The 19,299-nt window shown below is 41.0% G+C and overlaps 1 protein-coding gene across 2 annotated transcripts in view; it reads right to left on the reverse strand.

Annotated features, from left to right (window-relative positions):
* Positions 1-19,299, reverse strand: part of NBAS (NBAS subunit of NRZ tethering complex) — a 1,050,553-nt gene that overhangs the window by 737,818 nt on the left and 293,436 nt on the right. For both annotated transcript variants that reach the window (XM_077488811.1, XM_077488809.1), the window contains exons 25-27: positions 17,041-17,214; positions 4,259-4,392; positions 1,543-1,605 (exon numbers count right to left, since the gene is read on the reverse strand). In XM_077488811.1, the coding sequence (XP_077344937.1) occupies positions 1,543-1,605; positions 4,259-4,392; positions 17,041-17,214 (371 nt within the window). The remainder of the gene's footprint in view (positions 1-1,542; positions 1,606-4,258; positions 4,393-17,040; positions 17,215-19,299) is intronic.

Here is a 19,299-nt window from a genome sequence, read left to right on the forward strand (position 1 = left end):
TTAAACTCATGTCAAAATATAAACCCAAAAGCTAAACTCTAATACTTTATAAACGGTAACATATTAACATAATTTCAAACATCGATTTCAATTTTTTATTTATTTTTGTATTGAGTAATATCAGTTGATTCTGCTACAGAGGTCCTTCTTCAGGCATTTCCTGTTATGGGGTAATGAGAAACTTACCTTTTCCTTGTCACCCCGTCACATGCACCCCAGGTGGAGACTACAAGTGGCCATACTAAGGGCCCAGAATAAGGAGTATGGAAATTATGTGCAGCAAAATGAAAGCATGCTGTCAGAAAATGGTAAACTGATCACTGGTCATTAAAAGATAAACACTAAGTGGGTAGCACTCTAAATCTGGTGCAGCTGTGCATGGTAGCCAACCAGCTTGTTTAATCTAGTGCGGATACACCCTACTACCAGTAAAGTTCTGATACGCTCTGCTACCAGTAAAACGCCGATACGCTCTGCTACACGTAAAGCGCCAATATGCTTTGCTACCAGTAAAGTGCTGATACGCTCCACCACCAGTAAAGTGCTGATACGCTCCACCACCAGTAAAGTGACGATACGCTCACCCCCCCGGTAAAGTGACGATACGCTCCACCACCAGTAAAGTGACGATACGCTCCACCACCAGTAAAGTGACGATACGCTCCACCACCAGTAAAGTGACGATACGCTCCACCACCAGTAAAGTGACGATACGCTCCACCACCAGTAAAGTGACGATACGCTCCACCACCAGTAAAGTGACGATACGCTCCACCACCAGTAAAGTGACGATACGCTCCACCACCAGTAAAGTGACGATACGCTCCACCACCAGTAAAGTGACGATACGCTCCACCACCAGTAAAGTGACGATACGCTCCACCACCAGTAAAGTGACGATACGCTCCACCACCAGTAAAGTGACGATACGCTCCACCACCAGTAAAGTGACGATACGCTCCACCACCAGTAAAGTGACGATACGCTCCACCACCAGTAAAGTGACGATACACTCCACCACCAGTAAAGTGACAATACGCTCCACCACCAGTAAAGTGACGATACGCTCCACCACCAGTAAAGTGACGATACATTCCACCACCAGTAAAGTGACGATACACTCCACCACCAGGTAAAGTGACGACACACTCCACCACCAGTAAAGTGACGATACACTCCACCACCAGTAAAGTGACGATACGCTCCACCACCAGGTAAAGTGACGATACACTCCACCACCAGTAAAGTGACGATACACTCCACCACCAGTAAAGTGACGATACACTCCACCACCAGTAAAGTGACGATACACTCCACCACCAGTAAAGTGCTGACACAATTTAAGTGTAGAAATACTCTGCTATGCCACCTATCTATAAAAAAACAAAAAACAAAAACAAAACAGCTACAGTAAATTAATTCATTCACAATAAACCAATGTGCAGCATAACTAAAAAAAAAGAAAAAATTGCTTTTTCATTTAATCTCCAAATAATTCTCCTGAACTGAAGCAGCATAGGATAATGAAACAAAATGCGTTACCTGAGGATTTGTTCCAGCTGATCCACCTTGTCATGCAAGGATTTTGTTATGTCTGTCTCTGCGCTGGGAATAAGAGGATGAAAGAGATATTGTAAATCAGATTGCTGAAAATAATTTCCTGTTTTTATTAATACAGCATTGCTGAGTGACACAAACAATAACTAAGTCTTCTATCAAAGCTGACACAGAGTTGCACTGCTCTGGCTAAGCCCAAGGAGGGTATTTCTAAAGGGAAATTTGCGGCTGATAGGGCACAAGAGCTGTATGTACTGGATGTCTAATATAACTTATTTGGCTACTTTAAAGGGGGCCGGTCAGGGTAGAAATATATGGCAGTGGCCACTGCTGACTATGCTGGGCTGTCATCTCTGTAGGTGACACACTAACCTGAACAAGCATCCGCACCCCTCACCTGCTATGCTTGTTCCATATCAGTGACTCCAGGGTGTTTTTGTGCAATTCCAGCTTGAAGGATTAATTTGCGCTTCTCCCTTGCAACCAGGCACATTCTTATTTTGATTCTTAAATATTTGAATGTAAAAGTGAACTAGGCAATCTAAATGAGTGGGTAACCCAACTGCCTGAAACAGCTCTTCTCTCAGCCATTAATTGAAATAATACAATTATAATATAAGAATGATAATGAAAATAGCAAAAATTGCATAATGTACTCATAATGCCAAAATGTCATGTAATATATACATGGCTGCATCCTAGATGCTTGACGTGTTTTGTGGACGGATTCCACTTGTTTAGGAGCAGATGCATGACATATCTGTAAAAGATATAAACAGTAGTATTTTGTTATTTCCAATAGCACCATCTATATATGATGATTACACATGTATTATTTTACAGATATATTGTTGTAATACCCCTATGCATCACATATCCAGTAGCACATGGAGATTATCTTGTTTGGGGACAATCCTTGTGTGCCCGGTCTTCCCAAGGGTTTACACTACCACAGCTCCTGGGACAGACATCTTAGCGGCCATTGTTTTGCAGTATCACATATTGCTTGAACCTTAGCCTTGCAGGGCTGGATACTTACCCTTCTTTCCCCGCTTATCCCCTCCCCTCTTTTTGACATCTAGGCCAAATATTAGACTATACTAATGTTTATATCTGTTATAGATAGATCATGCATTCGCTCCTGAGGAAGTGGAATCAGCCCACAAAACGCATTTATCATCGAGGATGCAGCCATGTTTATATTACATGGCATTTTGTCATTATGAGTACATTATGTTTGCCTTTTTAATTGATCCTATGACACAGAGAAAATTTATGTCAATAAATATGTTTAAGATTCTTTACTAATTAGTCTGTCATTGCCTCATCTAAAGTCACAAAAATCTCTCCATTTATTACTTGAAACAGAGATGGAGGTGCATTCAACAGTGAATTCAATTTAAAGTCCCATTTACCCCCTTCCTCCTCTTATAAAAAGGCTTCTTACATTGGTGATGCGTGGGAAAAGTGTCCCTTGCATTGGTGCTTAGTGGGAAGAATGCACCTTACATTGGTAGTCAGTGAAACGAATGTTCATTACATTGGTGGCGAGTGGGAAGAATGCTTCCTACATTGGTTGTATATGAAAAGAATGCTCCTTAAGTTGGTGGTCAGTGGGAAAAGTACCCCTTACATTGGTGCTAATTGGGAAGAATGCCCATTACTTTAGTGATCAGTGGGAAGAAGGCTCTTTACATTGGTGGCCAGTGGGAAGAAGGCTCCTTACATTGGTGTTTAATGAAGAATGTTTGCTACTATGATGGTCAGTGGGAATAGTGCCCCCCGGCATTGGTTATCTGTGGAAGGAATGCCCCTACATTGGTGATTAGTGGGAAAAGTGCCCCTTACATTAATGGCCAGTGGGAAGAATGCTCCTTACATCGGTGGTCAGTGGGAAGAATGCTTCTTATATCGGTCTATGAAAAGAATGCTCCTTACATTGGTGGTCAGTAGGAAGAATGCTCCTTACATTGGTGGTCAATGGAAAGACTGCTCCTTACATTGGTGGTCAATGGAAAGAATGCTCCTTACATTGGTGGTCAACAGGAAAAACGCCTCTTACATTGGTGGTCAGTGGGAAGAATGCCCCTTACATTGGTGTCAGTGAATAATATTTCCTACTTTGGTGGTCAGTGGGAATAGTGCCCCCCGGCATTGGTGGTCAGTGGGAAGAATACCACTTACATTGCTGGCAATACAATGTACTGTAACATTTCTTAGTTTTTTTAACATAGAGAAATAAGGTCTAAGGGAAACCCTGCCAATAATTACTATATCTACAGCTCACTGATTACTATTGTAGTGGTCAATGGGAATGCTTCTTACATTTTTTGTCATTCGGAAGAATGTCTCTTACATTGGTGGTCAATGGGAAGCTAACATGGTGGTCAGTGGGAAGAATACTTCTTACATTGGTGGTCAGTGGGGAGAGTGCCTGTTACATTGGTGGTCAGCATGAAGAATGCTCCTTAGATTAGTAGTCATTAGTAGGAGAATACCTCCCATGTTGATGGTCTCAGGGAAGAATTTCTCCTACTTTGGTGGTTATTAGGAAGAATGCTCCCCTTACATATAGCTAAAAATGATCTTTGGTGTCTGAAGTTACATACCTTAGGGTCAGACACTGCTCAATGTTTAAGGAACCCCTAGCAAGCTCTGTAGGAACCCTAATTGAGAAAGGCTGGCTTAGAGGTTCTCTTACCCATAACCCCTCTGGGGCAAACATTCCAGAATGTCATAGCAGAGGGACAGCTGGTTATCTCGCTCACAAGTGTAGATGGATTCCAAAGCTATGATCATAAGCTGGTCCTGACCAGGAATTAGCTTCTGCGGCCACTAAAAAGGGAAAAAAAAAAAAATGAGAAAAAAAAACTGTCAGCAGGTATACACTATATAGATCAGCAACAATAGACAATGAAAATGGATGGTGACTGCTTTAAAAAGTCACCCCTGTCATCATGTCTAATTCTACCAAGCATATAAAGAAATAGGGAAGAGTAATATTTCAAATGTGTAATGGATAAATGACTGGTAATCTGGGCCCTCTTTGCAGTGTAATTATAGAAGGGTGCACTCCAAGCACAACACAGGGATTCCGCATTTGTGATTTTTCTCATGTCCACATAAACTTCCCTCCAAACAATTACGACCTAAAATATCCCAAAGTCAAATTAGTTAATCAAGGATTAAAAGCCGCTCACAGAATCTTTTAATCTCTGGAACTTAAATGATGCAGATAAAGTGTGATTTATTGTTGTCACATCTGTAGTACAGCCTAATTTATTACTTCAACATGCTGTCACCATTTAATTATTCAAAGCTGTTGCTAAGCTATGAAAAAATAAATCACTTATTATAGAATATTCTCACAGCGCTGGTATATCAACCAAAGCAACTCTTCCCCTGTCCAGCTCTTCATACTTGATGAGAAAATTCTTATGGGGGCACAGACAAACCAAAACAGGTAAAAACAGCCAAAGTGATTGTCACCCAGTTCTGAACCAGGTTATTGTGATGACTGAGAGCAATTTGGGTGATTGTTTTAACTTTTTTTTTCTTCGTATTTTTAAATTTTGTTAGTTTTATTATAGTATTTGTAAAAATGCATGAAAATAAGAATTTGATACTTGTACATTCTGCTAATACATTATACATATAATTAAATATAAAACATCAGAGATCTCTGTTCACACTGGGGCGGTTTTCTGGCGCTACATCGCTAAAAATAGCGCATGTGTAGCGACTGAAAAAAAAGTCCCTTTCACTCCAGTGTGAAAGCTGGAGGGCTTTCACACTGGAGCGGTGCGCTAGCAAAACGGTGAAAAAAAGTCCTGCTAGCCGCATCTTTGGAGCGGTGAATACACGAACCATTGCGGGTGGTTTTATCCCTTTTCCGGTTAGTGGCTGCAGACTGCCGCTAAAACGATGGTAAAGCGCCGCTAAATGGAGCGGAGCTTTACCTCCGACGCCCACACCGCCCCAGTGTGAAAGGGGCCTTAGGCTGGGTTCACACTATTGTGGATAGATGTGGATTTCTCCACATCCAATTCGCATGTCAGGAGATTGTGACCGGCTCTCTATGAAGCTGGTTCACACATCTCTGGGATAGCTGCAGAGCGAATCACACAGTCTTGTGTGCGTCTTCTGGTCCATTTCAGGACCAAATTCAGCTAAAAATTCAGACCGAAATCGGACCTGAAATGCTGAATAGGGATGCACTGGACCCCACCTGTGAGCCGATCCGCACAGCAGTGTGAACCTAGCCTCAATCGTAGCTATAAGACCAGTTTGTGTTTTACCATCCAACTGTTGCTTTTCTTTCACAACTGGCCAGACGTGTCTGCTCAGATGATCCATTTGATGTTGATGACCAGATTTAGGCCAGTCATAGACATTTCCAATCGTATGGTGCAAACCCTATATGGGCAGGCCAATTGTACCCAAAGGTGATTGATAGATCAGCTTGGGTACCACCAGTCTACCGAATTTTACATGCAATTATCACTAGCGGCTGGTATAACCGCTAGCAATAATCATTGTCTTCTCCCGGGAGGGGGGAATACAATAGCTCAGTGGGAGGGATTTTGCTGTCAACACTGTCTGTGTTGATGGGGGAATTGATTGAATTTATTTTTTTCTCTGTGTATGGCCTACCTTAAAGTGGAGAGTAATAGGTGTCCCGGGAGCCACACATCAAGTCAAAGCCTACTGTGTGATAGTGAATGGCAGACTCAGCCTGGACCACCACCAGGCCACGGCCCCAAAAGAAAGAACTTTGCTCTGTGTATGGCCTGCCTTAAAGTGGACCTATGATTAAAACCCCCACATAAAATCAATAAAATCTCAGCATCACTGAATTGCATTAAAAACACTACACCTGGGGTGGTCCAGCCTTGGCTAGTTTACATGGCTACCAGAAGCAGTGTGGGCGTTTTATATCAGAGACTGCAGGGAGTCTCTCATTTTTAATAGGACAGACCCTGTCTGAAACACAGTAGCATAAGGAGATCTACAAGGCTCAACCATTATAGCTGACCCATGCACATATACTGTACAATTACATAGCATGCAAAGAAAAAAAGTTTTTTTTCTGCTTTTCAAATACAAAAAAAAAAAGAATTTTAGAAGCTGTACCCTCAAAAAAAGGCAGGCAATGGCCAAAGGACTTTTGTCCTGCAACTGACCTTTCTCACTATTTCTGACTTAAAATGCCTTGCTCGGCACTGGGTCTCTGTGTGGAGGCAGCCATCTTGGTAGAGGCAGGGTTTTGATTCATCATGTCAGATTCCCCAGCAAAAAGAACAGCGAGAAGCACAGTAGTGACATCACAAAATTTCACTTCAAATCTATTGAGACTAGCAGTGAGAGGAACAGTATCTTAAATCTCATACATGCAGACAGACAGCTCTGAGGCTATAGGCCCAGTAGTGCCTAGGCATCACTATAATCCAGGAAGTACTGGTTCCTCAGGGTGCTGCTCAGGCACAGATAACCGTTCAGAATGTTCCCCTTAAGGCAGCAAAACAATGTTTGGGGTTAGGACCATCTTAAAGTGATGCTAAATACACACTGTCTAATTTACATTGTCCCTTCTATCCCTGTATATGGATGATGGCACTGTAATTTTTTTAACAAAAAAGTCAAAGTACCTTTTTCCTGATCAATATAGAGCTATCACATGACTCAGCCTGTCTGCAGGGAAACAATTAGCTCTTGCTACTGCTCACATGTTTAAAATAAAAGGAAAAACTGCCTCTGGGATACATAGTAAAAATAAAAATAAATAAAAAATGAAATAACATCAATAAACCGTTTTAAATTGTCATGCAAATATCTGTTTGAAATCTTTTTTTTTTTTTTTGGGAAATAAAATGATATGGGCAGATTTGTGACGGTCACAGGCTGTGTCATGCCAATCCAGCCCATGTCTTCGAATAAGTGGGAGGTGAAGCCTCCATCAATCTCCATGTAATATCCCAATCCCACTGTGTTTAGCTGGTTAGTGAGCATGGAGGAGGCAATGGGCTGTCATTTACCACTGTGCATACGCTCACATGTGTGACTCTATAGTCACGTGGGCTGCTCAGATGTCATAGGGAAGAAGTGCACAGCATAGAAATGCACTGAAAACTGAGCATGTACAAAGTTGCCACCACAGCTGCAAAATACCTAGCCCAATTGGGGACATGGATTGAAGATGGAGATAGAGAACAGCAGAATCAACCAGTTTTTTGCAGAATACAAAAAACAAATTGCATAGCGACTGAATTTGAATTGGATTTTTATGACGAGTATTTAGTGACACTTTAGCTTAAATATAACTCCCATTTAAATTAATAAAACACCCTTTGGGTCATTTAAAGCTGAACTCTGAGCAAATAAACATTAAAGTGATCCAGTATTGAAGGGTATGTCTTCAATTGTAATTTAAATGAAAACCGTATAAAATTCCTTAATTTGACTTGGTATCAGCCTTCTGCAGTCCCTGTACAGAACAAAATCAGATTGGGAGGGGAAGAAGCAACATAAGGAACAAGTAGAGTGTGTTGATGTGCAAGGATAAGCAGCAGTACAGACAAGCAAAGGTGTCTGGATCTGGTAATGCTTGAATTCATTCAAATGAATAGCATATTTTTATTTTTCAAGCCATGCTCCTTAGTTTTTATGGCTATCCCGCTAGACCAGCATTTCTCAATTGGAGAGCTACAAAGAGGCCCTTGACCAAAGGGTTCTGTGGCAAAAGGACAAATAACTTGCACTAACCCCAGTAGACAGAGAGGCTCTCTCCTCCCCTTTGCTACCATCTATACTCCCATCTGCAATACAGAATGCAGTCTGGGCCACCCGCCCACATCCTGCCCACCAATGGCATAATTGGTTGCTAACGACATATCGGGTGGCACGCCCAGCTTCCTGTATTGCCGATGGGAGTATAAATAGTGACAGAAAGGAGGAAAGAGAGGGGAGGAGGAAGTCCGGGCTGTGCTCTCTCTCCTCTTTGTATACTGGAGTGGGAAACTGTGCCGACTTATGGGGCCATCTAAAATTGGTTAACTCAATTAACCAAATGAGTAGAGGCATCTCAGAGTGGACAAAACACATCTACTCTAGATCAGATTTGCAAAGCAGCTAAACAAAGCAGCTGTCAAATATGCAGAACCTCGAAAGATCAGGCTGTATGGGGTTTGGTTATCACCCTGTCTCCTTCCCGTGCTGCTGGGGATGGCAGAGATCACAGCTCCCACCTACTCCCTGCTCTCACTACTCCTGTAGTGATGAGAGCGATGTGGGGGGTGTCATGTGATGAGAGCTTCTGTGTTAGGAGGGGGCATTTGAAATGGGGAGGAGGAACATATTTTGTGTTAGGAGAGGGGAGTGGGGGGGGGGGGGGATTGGTGCTAGGAGACTAGGAGATGGGGGAAGAGGATTTACAGACTCTAATAATCTATGCAGATTATATCTGTGAATACAGTTAAAGCAAATGTTGAGAATACAGATAAAAGTCAATCTGAGGACAGCAACAACAAAAAAAATCCAAGACCGCAAAAACAAGCTGACCTAAGATAATAGTCCAACCTCTCCATTAATTAGTTTCTTTTACAATCTTTTCTTCTTCCGCAGGTAGCAGTAAAAAACATCTTCTATAAACTTTTTGTGACCAGAAGTCATTGATGCCGCTCAGGCCAAATTTAGCAGGGTCAACATGTGCAGGTTAACTTAGCAATAACTCTATGGCCAATGTGAAATATAAATATACTTAAGGACATATGAGGCTATTATTTAGTACACCTACATAAAAAACATACAATCGTGTGAAAAAGTATACCTCATGGAAACTGTTGACTTTTCAACATATTTGACAAGGCAAACAGAGCTTGAAAGGATGATATATTTGAAAAAGGTCACACGTAAAAACTGGTAATTCAATCATTTATTTAACATAAAATATCAACAAATGTTAAGGTGTACTATGGAAAAAAATATACCCTTGGCATAAGAAGCTGTTAATGTCCCCTGTAGCAGAAATAACTTGTGGGCTTTTGATTAACTAGTGATGAAAATGTGATAATTCTCCCATGCAAAATCCCTTCAGTTACAAAGTTGCAAGGCATTTGTGGCCTGGGGAAGAAGCTAATCAAGCATGCACAACCCCACTACATAAAAACAGAATGCAATGATTTGCAAATCTTATAAACCCATATAATATTCACAATATAAAAAATATAAAATGTTTAAAATGAGAAAATGTACCAGTTGAAGAAAAAAATTAAGTCATGCGGCTGCCAGACTTATACACTTTACCAACCGCTCAGTGTCTGTCAACCCTCTCCTTCAATCCCTACACTGGCTCCCAAACACCCAGCAAATTAAATTCAAAATGCTAACCACAACATACAAAGCCATTCATACAGTGCCTTGCGAAAATATTCGGCCCCCTTGAACTTTTCAACCTTTTGCCACATTTCAGGCTTCAAACATAATATATAAAATTTTAATTTTTTGTGAAGAATCACTAACAAGTGGGACACAATTGTGAAGTGGAACAAAATCTATTGGATATTTTAAACTTTTTTAGCAAATAAAAAACTGAAAAGTGGTGCGTGCAAAATTATTCAGCCCCTTTACTTTCAGTGCAGCAAACTCACTCCAGAAGTTCAGTGAGGATCTCTGAATGATCCAATGTTGTCCTAAATGACTGATGGTGATAAATAGAATCCACCTGTGTGTAATCAAGTCTCTGTATAAATGCACCTGCTCTGTGATAGTCTCAGGGTTCTGTTGAAAGCGCAGAGAGCATCATGAAGACCAAGGAACACACCAGGCAGGTCCGTAATATTGTTGTGGAGAAGTTTAAAGCCGGATTTGGATACAAAAAGATTTCCCAAGCTTTAAACATCCCAAGGAGCACTGTGCAAGCGATCATTTTGAAATGGAAGGAGTATCAGACCACTGCAAATCTACCAAGACATGGCCGTCCCTCTAAACTTTCAGCTTAGACAAGGAGAAGACTGATCAGGAATGCAGCCAAGAGGCCCATGATCACTCTGGATGAACTGCAGAGAACTACAGCTGAGGTGGGAGAGTCTGTCCATAGGACAACAATCGGACGTACACTGCACAAATCTGGCCTTTATGGAAGAGTGGCAAGAAGAAAGCCATTTCTCAAAGATATCCATAAAAAGTCTCGTCTAAAGTTTGCCACAAGCCACCTGGGAGACACACCAAACATGTGGAAGAAGGTGCTCTGGTCAGATGAAGCCAAAATCAAACTTTTTGCCCACAATGCAAAACGATATGTTTGGCGTAAAAGCAACACAGCTCATCACCCTCAACACACCATCCCCACTGTCAAACAAGGTGGTGGCAGCATCATGGTTTGGGCCTGCTTTTCTTCAGCAGGGACAGGGAAGATGGTTAAAATTGAGGGGAAGATGGATGCAGCCAAAAACAGGACCATTCTGGATGAAAACCTGTTGGAGTCTGCAAAAGACCTGAAACTGGGACGGAGATTTATCTTCCAACAAGACAATGATCCCAAACATACAGCAAAATCTACAAAGGAATGGTTCACAAATAAACGTATCCAGGAGTTAGAATGGCCAAGTCAAAGTCCAGACCTGAATCCAATCGAGAATCTGTGGAAAGAGCTGAAAACTGCTGTTCACAAACGCTCTCCATCCAACCTCACTGAGCTCGACCTTTTTCCAAGGAAGAATGGGCAAGAATTTCAGTCTCTCGATGTGCAAAACTGACAGAGACATATCCCAAGCGACTTGCAGCTGTAATCGCAGAAAAAGGTGGCTCTACAAAGTATTAACGCAAGGAGGCCGAATAATTTTGCACACCCCACTTTTCATTTTTTTATTAGTTAAAAAAGTTTCAAAAATCCAATAGACTTCGTTCCACTTCACAATTGTGTCCCACTTGTTGGTGATTCTTCACAAAAAATAAAAATGTTATATCTTTATGTTTGAATCCTGAAATATGGCAAAAGGTTGAAAAGTTCAAGGGGGCCGAATACTTTCGCAAGGCACTGTAACTATGCCCCGAGCTACATCACCAATCTTATCTCCAAATATCACCCAAATCATTCTCTGCGTTCTTCTCAAGACCTCCAACTCTCAAGCTCTCATCTCCTCCTCTCATGCTCGTCTCCAGGATTTCTCCAGAGCCTTTCCCATCCTCTGGAACTCGCTAGCTCCACCTGTGCAGCTATCCCGTACCCTTGCTACTTTCAGGCGATCCCTGAAAACTCATCTTTTCAAGAAAGCTTATCACGTCTCTAACTTATCTTTTACCACTTCCATAAGCTCATTCCCCACAGTTACAAACTTTTGTACCACTTGCCCCATCCTATTAGATCGTAAGCTTTTCTGAGCAGGGCCCTCTTAATCCTCTTGTATTTTATTGTATTATAACTGCATTGTATCCCTTTTATATAGTAAAGCGCTGCGTAAACTGTTGGTGCTATATAAATCCTGTATAACAATAATAATGTTTACCAAGGTGTAGCATCCATAATTCTTTTAACAACACTCTGTAAGCATGTGGGAACTGAGAAGAGCAGTCCTGGGTTTTCTTTGTCGTATTTTTAATTTGAAGATGCGCCAAATATTTTTAATTGGTGAAAGTTCTGGACTGCAGGCAGGCCAATTAAACACCCTTACTCTTCTACTACAAAGCTATGCTACTGTCATAAATGCAGTATGCAGTTTAGCATTGTCCTGCTGAAATATGCAAGGCTTTCCCTGAAAAAGACCTCATCTGGATGGAAGTATATGCTGCTCAAAAACTGGTTATATCTTTCACTATTGATGTGTCCAGATGTGCAAGCTGCCCATCCCATATGCACTCATGCACCCCCACACCATCAGAGATGCAGGCTTTTAAACGGCACCGATAACAAGCTGGAGGGTCCCTCTCCTCTTAAGTCTAGAGGATGTGGTGCCCATAGTTGCCAATAAGAATGTTGAATTTCAATTTGTCTGACCACAGAACTGTTTTCCCCTTTGCAACAGACCATTTAAAATTAGCTTTGACTTAGAGAAGATGGCAGAGTTTCTGGATCATGTTTAGATATGGCTTCTTCTTTGTTTGCTATAACTTGCATTTTTGGATGGAATGGTGAACTGTGTTTACAGACAGTGAATTCTTTAAGTATAGTACTCCTGAGCCCATGCAATGCTGTCCATCAAAAAATCATTCCTGTGCTTTAATGCAGTCCCGCCTGAGGGGCCGAAGACCATGGGCATACAATGTTGTGTTTTGGCCTTGTCCCTTAGACCCCTTTCACACCACACTGCCCATAGCGTCGGCAGTAAAAAATAGCGGCGTTTTACCGCCGGATTTACGGTGCTTTTACCCCCGCTAGCGGCCAAGAAAGGGTTAAAAACGCTAGCAATACACCGCAATAGCAGTGTTTTGCCAGCGGTATTACAGCGCTGTCCCATTGATTTCAATGGGGAGCAGCGGTGGAGGAGCGGTGGAGGAGCGGTAAACACACCGCTCCTTCACCGCTCCAAAGAAGCTGCTGGCAGGACTTTTCCCTGACGTCCTGCCAGCGCACCACTGTAGCGTGAAACGCTATAGCACCTGCAAAACGCCCTGGTGTGAAAGGGGTCTTATACACAGATATTTCTCCAGATTCTCAGAATCTTTTGACAATATTATGTTCCGTAGATGATGATATATTTAAAGTCTTTGCAATTTTATGTTGAAGAATGTGAAATTGTTTAACAATTTTTAGATGCAGCTTTTCACAGATTGGCAAACCTCTTCCCATCTTAACTTCTGAGTAAGGATGGGCTCAGGCGTGTTCACAGCTCGACATGCCCGAGCCCACCAGGAAGCTTATACTGTGCAGCACTAATCACAGGCAGTGAGACATTTCCCGGTCTGCGGCTGCAGAGATCTAGAAATGTCTCACTGCCTGTGATTAGCCCTGCGCAGTTTAAGCTTCCTAGTGGGCTTGGGCATGTGGAGCTGCGAACACGCTAAAATGGTACATTCCTGAGGACTGGTGTCCAGAATTGGATGGCATACTCAAGATGCAGGGAATTAAAGGGGAAAACACTGGGCTATAGCTAAAGTGAAGATCAGCAGCTAACACTCAAACAAAGTTCAATGAAAATGGGGAAACAAATAGTGTAGCGCTAGTGAGTTAGTAAAAAAATAAAATATGCCCCTGTTGAAGACCTTTTGTTGTCGAAACGCGTCGGGCTTGCATTTGGCACCCCACATTGCTTTTTTATGTTTTATTTTATTTTGTGATCACATGTTGCTTTTATGTTACGGTTTTTATGACCTTTCTTAAATAAACCCAATGGTTATCGTCTGACCTGCACCATTTGGAGCCTTTTTTTCCTCTCTTTTTTTGAACATTCACCGCACTTGGAGTGGCACCCCAATGCGAATAACTGGACCCTGTCGACCTGGGAGACGCATGTTACAGCCTCCAACACTGGAAGTCCGTGTAATCCGGAGACAGCGCGGCAATTTACGTGAACTACAATCAACTCACAATACCCGATTGACACCACTTGGGATTACAAGCGCAGTTGACCCACTGTCATATGACAGATGAGTCCATTCTCTCTGGTAAGAGTATTTATTTATTTTTTCTGAAATTACTCCAGACAAGTCGTTGTTCCCGGTCCAACTGAATTGTGGGTCGCCTGATCCTTTCACTGGGAAGACCATTGATACTTGTTTATTACCCAACACATGTGGACTGTTTTTGCCGGGACTTACACTTTAATCACTGATATCCACCAAAAGTTGTGTGCCCTTATACATATATTGTATATTTACTTGTATTTTGGTTCACGCATCTTTATATATTTTGTCACTTGTATGTGGTATAGTACTAGTTTGACTACTATTACTCCGTATTATTTTTTTTTTTTTTACTCACTCACTAGCGCTACACTATTTGTTTCCCCATTTTCATTGAACTTTGTTTGTTTGGAGTGTTAGCTCCTGATCTTCACTTTAGCTATAGCGCAGTGTTTTCCCCTTTAATGCCATACTCAAGATGCAGACACACACTATCTATGGTAGGCTGACTGTCCTGTAGTTTCCAGGGACATATCTTTTTAAGCTGGTACCATTCCAGTCAGTAATAAACTGTCCAAAAAAACTAGGAACAATGGTCTATCTATCAATTGGCCGAGTTTCTTAAGGACTCTTAAGGACCCTAAGGTGTAATCCATCTGATCCTGGTGACTTATTATGTTAAGTTTTTCAAGTCTATTTCTGATACTGTCTTCTGTTAGCCATGAGGGTGCATTCTATGATGTTTAACAGTAGAGTCTTGGTTACTATATCCTCCAATTTCCTTTGTGAAAACTGAGAATAATGCATTTAAAACCTTTGCCTGTTTTTTGTAACCAAATTCCCTTCATCATCCTTTATGGGGCCAATATGTTCTGGCCTCACTTACCGTTTATATAGTTAAAGGAATTTTTTATTTTTTTTTTGCTTTTTTTTTTACTCTCCTCCGATATGTGCCTTTTGTGGTCTATTTTAGCTGCCTTGATTGCGCTCCTACATTTCTTATTGCATTCTTTGCATTGTTGGAATGCTGACAATGACCCATCATCCTTATATTTTTTTAAAGACATTTTCTTTTGCTTTTATATGCATTTTTACAAATATTTGCTCTTTTAAATGTATTTCCCATTGGAATGCACTGGCCAATACCTTTATTTAGTATGCTTATAAAGCACTGACATTTTTCCTCCGTGTTCTTTGTTCCTAGAATATCCTATTTAATGTTGTCTAGCAAAGAGAGCAGTTTAGGGAATTTGGCTCTTTTGAAATTCAGTGTCCTTGTATTACCCTTGTGCTTTTTATTTCTGTGTTTTAAAACTGAATCAAATTGACCTGTGGTGGCTGTTTCCCAAGTTTCCCCGTATTTCCACGATCAGGTCTGTATTGTTTGTAATCAGTAGGTCTAGTAAAGCGTTATCTGTTGTTGACCTACGAAATTATCCTGCGGAGAGCCTTAGACAAATGCATGGTTCCCTTCTGCCCAGTCTATATCTGGATAATTAAAATCCCTCATTATAATGAGGGATTTTAATGCCCCATTGTATGCAAACCTGTACCTAGGGGTGTGAGAGAAGGAACCCTTTGCCAGGGACGACGTGCCAAAGTTGCTTGGGCATGTCACCGCCTGGCATTGACATATTGATGTTTTGGACCGGCACTAGGGAGGAATTGGATTTGTTCATGACTACCATTGGAAATAATCAATATAATCTTAAGTTCACCATGAATTGTGATCCCATTAAAGTCAACTTTTTAGACCTCGAAATCTTTTTGAATAGTGATGTATCTTTAGGTACCTCACTTTTTTTTTTCACTACTGTTTAAAGTGGGGACAGACAATTTGTATATAGGATATATGGTCCTTCAAAGATAGAAGATGACCAGAACATATATATATATATATATATATATATATGCATTTATCTTGCTACTGAGCATGAGCAGGTACTCATTATTCAGGGAAACAAAAAACTTTTTAAAATTCCATTCTGGCTTACGTTTTTTAGTTAGATAAAACCGCATTCTATAATGGCACCCCTGGCTCCTTTTTTCAGACCCAGTTCTGTGGTCTGTAAGCACACTACACTATTGTTTCACTTCGATCATGATTTTTCACATTATCATTTCACTCCCCTATCCCTTCACCTATCACTTCATTTTCCTCATTTCATCCTTTCGGCGGGATTTCCACATCATATTTTTTTTATCACACCTACCTTCTCTCCCTCCCCTCCCCCCATCCTTTCCTTCTCCACTTCCTTCCCAATTTTACCTTATTTTTCTCTTTTCTAATTCACTCTCCCCCTTATTTTTCCTACCGCTTTCCATTCCCCCCTTTCTTTTTCCTTCATCGCCCGCCCTCTTTTCCTATCCCCTATTCTCTTCCTTTCTTCCAAGGATTCCACCTTTTCCCTAGCTCCATTAATGACGTCATCCCTCATGTTCACTTGCATAACATTCTTTTATACAGGCATACCCCCCCCCCCCTTTCCTACCCTATCTATCTCTATGATATAGGACATACCCCTGGATGGTTGTCAGCCAATCATGTGAGCTGTCAAACCAAGTTTCTGAAATTCCCACAAAATTAAAAGTCCTCCTCCATACATTTGCAGCTCCAGCATGTGTAAATCTGCTCTAAATAAATAAAAAAAAATAGAAAAGAATAAAAACCACTATACTTTTTTTTAAGACTTTCTGTCAGCTCAGACTGCCAAACCCCAGTTTGTTTTAATTTGCACAAAGCCACAGAACTAAGAACATCTCTTCCTAAACAGTGCAAACAATGTTTTGGCAAATAAATAACTGAGAAAGTCATGAATAGCAATGAGCATCAAAGCTTTGTCATACCCAAGATATATCCTGTGCCCATATCCACAAATATAGTGCCATTAAACACAACAAAAAGATAAAGAAAGAGAGTCAGCTTACATCAGGTTTCGAATTCTGAAAGATCTTCAGAGGATATTTAAGGTCACCCTTGGCCATGGTTACTATATAATCTTTTAGGAGAGCGTTAGCTGACCCTGGGTTCTGTGCTTCACAGCGATGGAGGAAGGGGACCATCCGCTGGTAGGCATTCTTCACATACTGATCTTCTGGCGACTGGAAGATATATTAAATAACAAAAAAAAAAAAAAAAAACACTACATTAGAGAACATTTACATAGCAAAAAAAATAAATAGGGATTTACCCATTCATGTTCTATTCAAAACTGTAAAAAAATAAAATAATAATAATAAAATTAAACTCGGGTCATAAATCGTTCGGGTCTGTAAAAGTTAACCCCGAGGAAATTCTGGCTTCAGCAACATCGCCCACACCCCACTGATGCATTTCACTCAGACTGAACATAATCATACTTTTAAGACAAAGCATAATCTGGGTGAAATGCAACAAAGAGGTGTAACCGTTTGGTGGGAACTGTAGCTGAAACCAGAATTTTCACAATGTGATGGGTTGACAGTGTGGCCTATGTTTTGTACAATTGTGGAGTGGGACATGCTCCTTAACCACTTAAAGACCAGCCGCCACATTTGTACAGCAGCAGGTTGGCTCTCCTGAACGAATCACCGCCATTGTAGGTTGGCCACTTTAAGACCACTAGGGGGTGTGCGTGCCCATGGCGTGACACTGGAGCCGATGCGCATGGCCGCAATGTCTGCCAGCCACCCACGATCGCTCCTGAAATAGACAGAACGGGGATCTGTCAATGTAAACAAACAGATCCCCATTCTGTCAGTGGAGGATAGAGAAATTGTCTTTTCCTAGTGATTAGGAACAGCGATCTGTCAACTCCCCAAGTTACTACCTTGCCCCAACAGTAACACCTGCCTAGGGAACACTTAATCCCTTGATCGCACCCTGGTATTAACCTATTCCCTGCCAGTGACATTTAAACAGTAATCAGTGCATTTTTATAGTGCTGTATAAATGTCAATGTTCCCAAAAAGGTGTCAAAAGTGTCTGATCTGTCTGCTGCAATGTCACAGTCCCGCTAACAATCGCAGATAGCCGCCTTACTAGTAAAAAATAAAAATAATAATAAAAATGGCATAAATCTATTTTGTAGATGCTATAACGTTTGCGCAAACCAATCAATATACAGTTATTGTGATTTTTTTTTTTTTTTTACCAAAAATATGTAGAAGAATACATATTGACTTAAACTGATGAAGAATTTTATTTTTTTATTTTTTTGGGATATTTATTATAGCAAAAAGTAAAAAAAAAAAAAAAATTATTTTTTTCAAAATTGATGCTCTTTTTTTTTTGTTTATAGCGCAAAAAATAAAAAACGCATTTGTGGGGGAAAAAAGGACATAAATTGTGTTTGAGTACAGCGTCGCACGACTGCACAATTATCAGTTAAATTGACGCATTGCCATATTGCTAAAATGACCTGGTCATTAAGGGGGCAAATCCTTTCCGGTCCTTAAGTGGTTAAGGGACCAGCACCTGGAGCGAAGGGGAAATAAAGGACATCGTAAAAGAACACTTTGTGCAGAGCTATAAATACACACACAATATATGCTACTACTTATATATACTTTAAACTTGCTTATATATTTTAAAGTTATTTTTACAGTCACTGAACATCCTGAAAAGGTACAGCAAAGCACAATATTTGGTGAGACAAAGCATTAAATAACCATGTACTAATACCAAGGCATCTGTCCTTTCACAGTTCTCATACCCGACACAGGGACAACAATAATATAGCTGTTTACAGCATTTGGCGGTCCAAAACTCAGCCATAAAATACAGTATCTGAAATCGAGAACTTTTTTTTTTTTTTACTTGACCCTCATAATGTCACCAAGAAAGCATTGTACATGAAATCTTTAAATGGTGTTCTCGAACCCTGTAAAATCCAGAGGATACAAGGTCCATTTAATTATTGTGAAAATACATATGGGGCAAAGAGTGATCCCTCAGCTTTGCCTTGTGTCCTAGTTTTCGCACATCAGACCACTCCTATGATAGCCTGGTATTTTTGCTGATCTAGAAGGTCAAGGATTCTCAACTCCACTTTGTAAAATAAAGCTGCGCTCTGCCAGGACTCTGTTGGGATACTGCAGGGACATTGCCCGGCACCTGTAGGCCTTCAAGGTACCACCGGGGGCCTTGTTTGTTCCCCAGACTGGTGGCCTTTGGATGTGATTGGGCGATTGCAAGAGGAGTAAGTT

Source organism: Lithobates pipiens, unplaced genomic scaffold (genome assembly GCF_037356315.1).
Source record: "Lithobates pipiens isolate NorthernLeopardFrog02 unplaced genomic scaffold, aLitPip1_a1.2 Scaffold_18, whole genome shotgun sequence".
Lineage (NCBI taxonomy): Eukaryota > Metazoa > Chordata > Amphibia > Anura > Ranidae > Lithobates > Lithobates pipiens.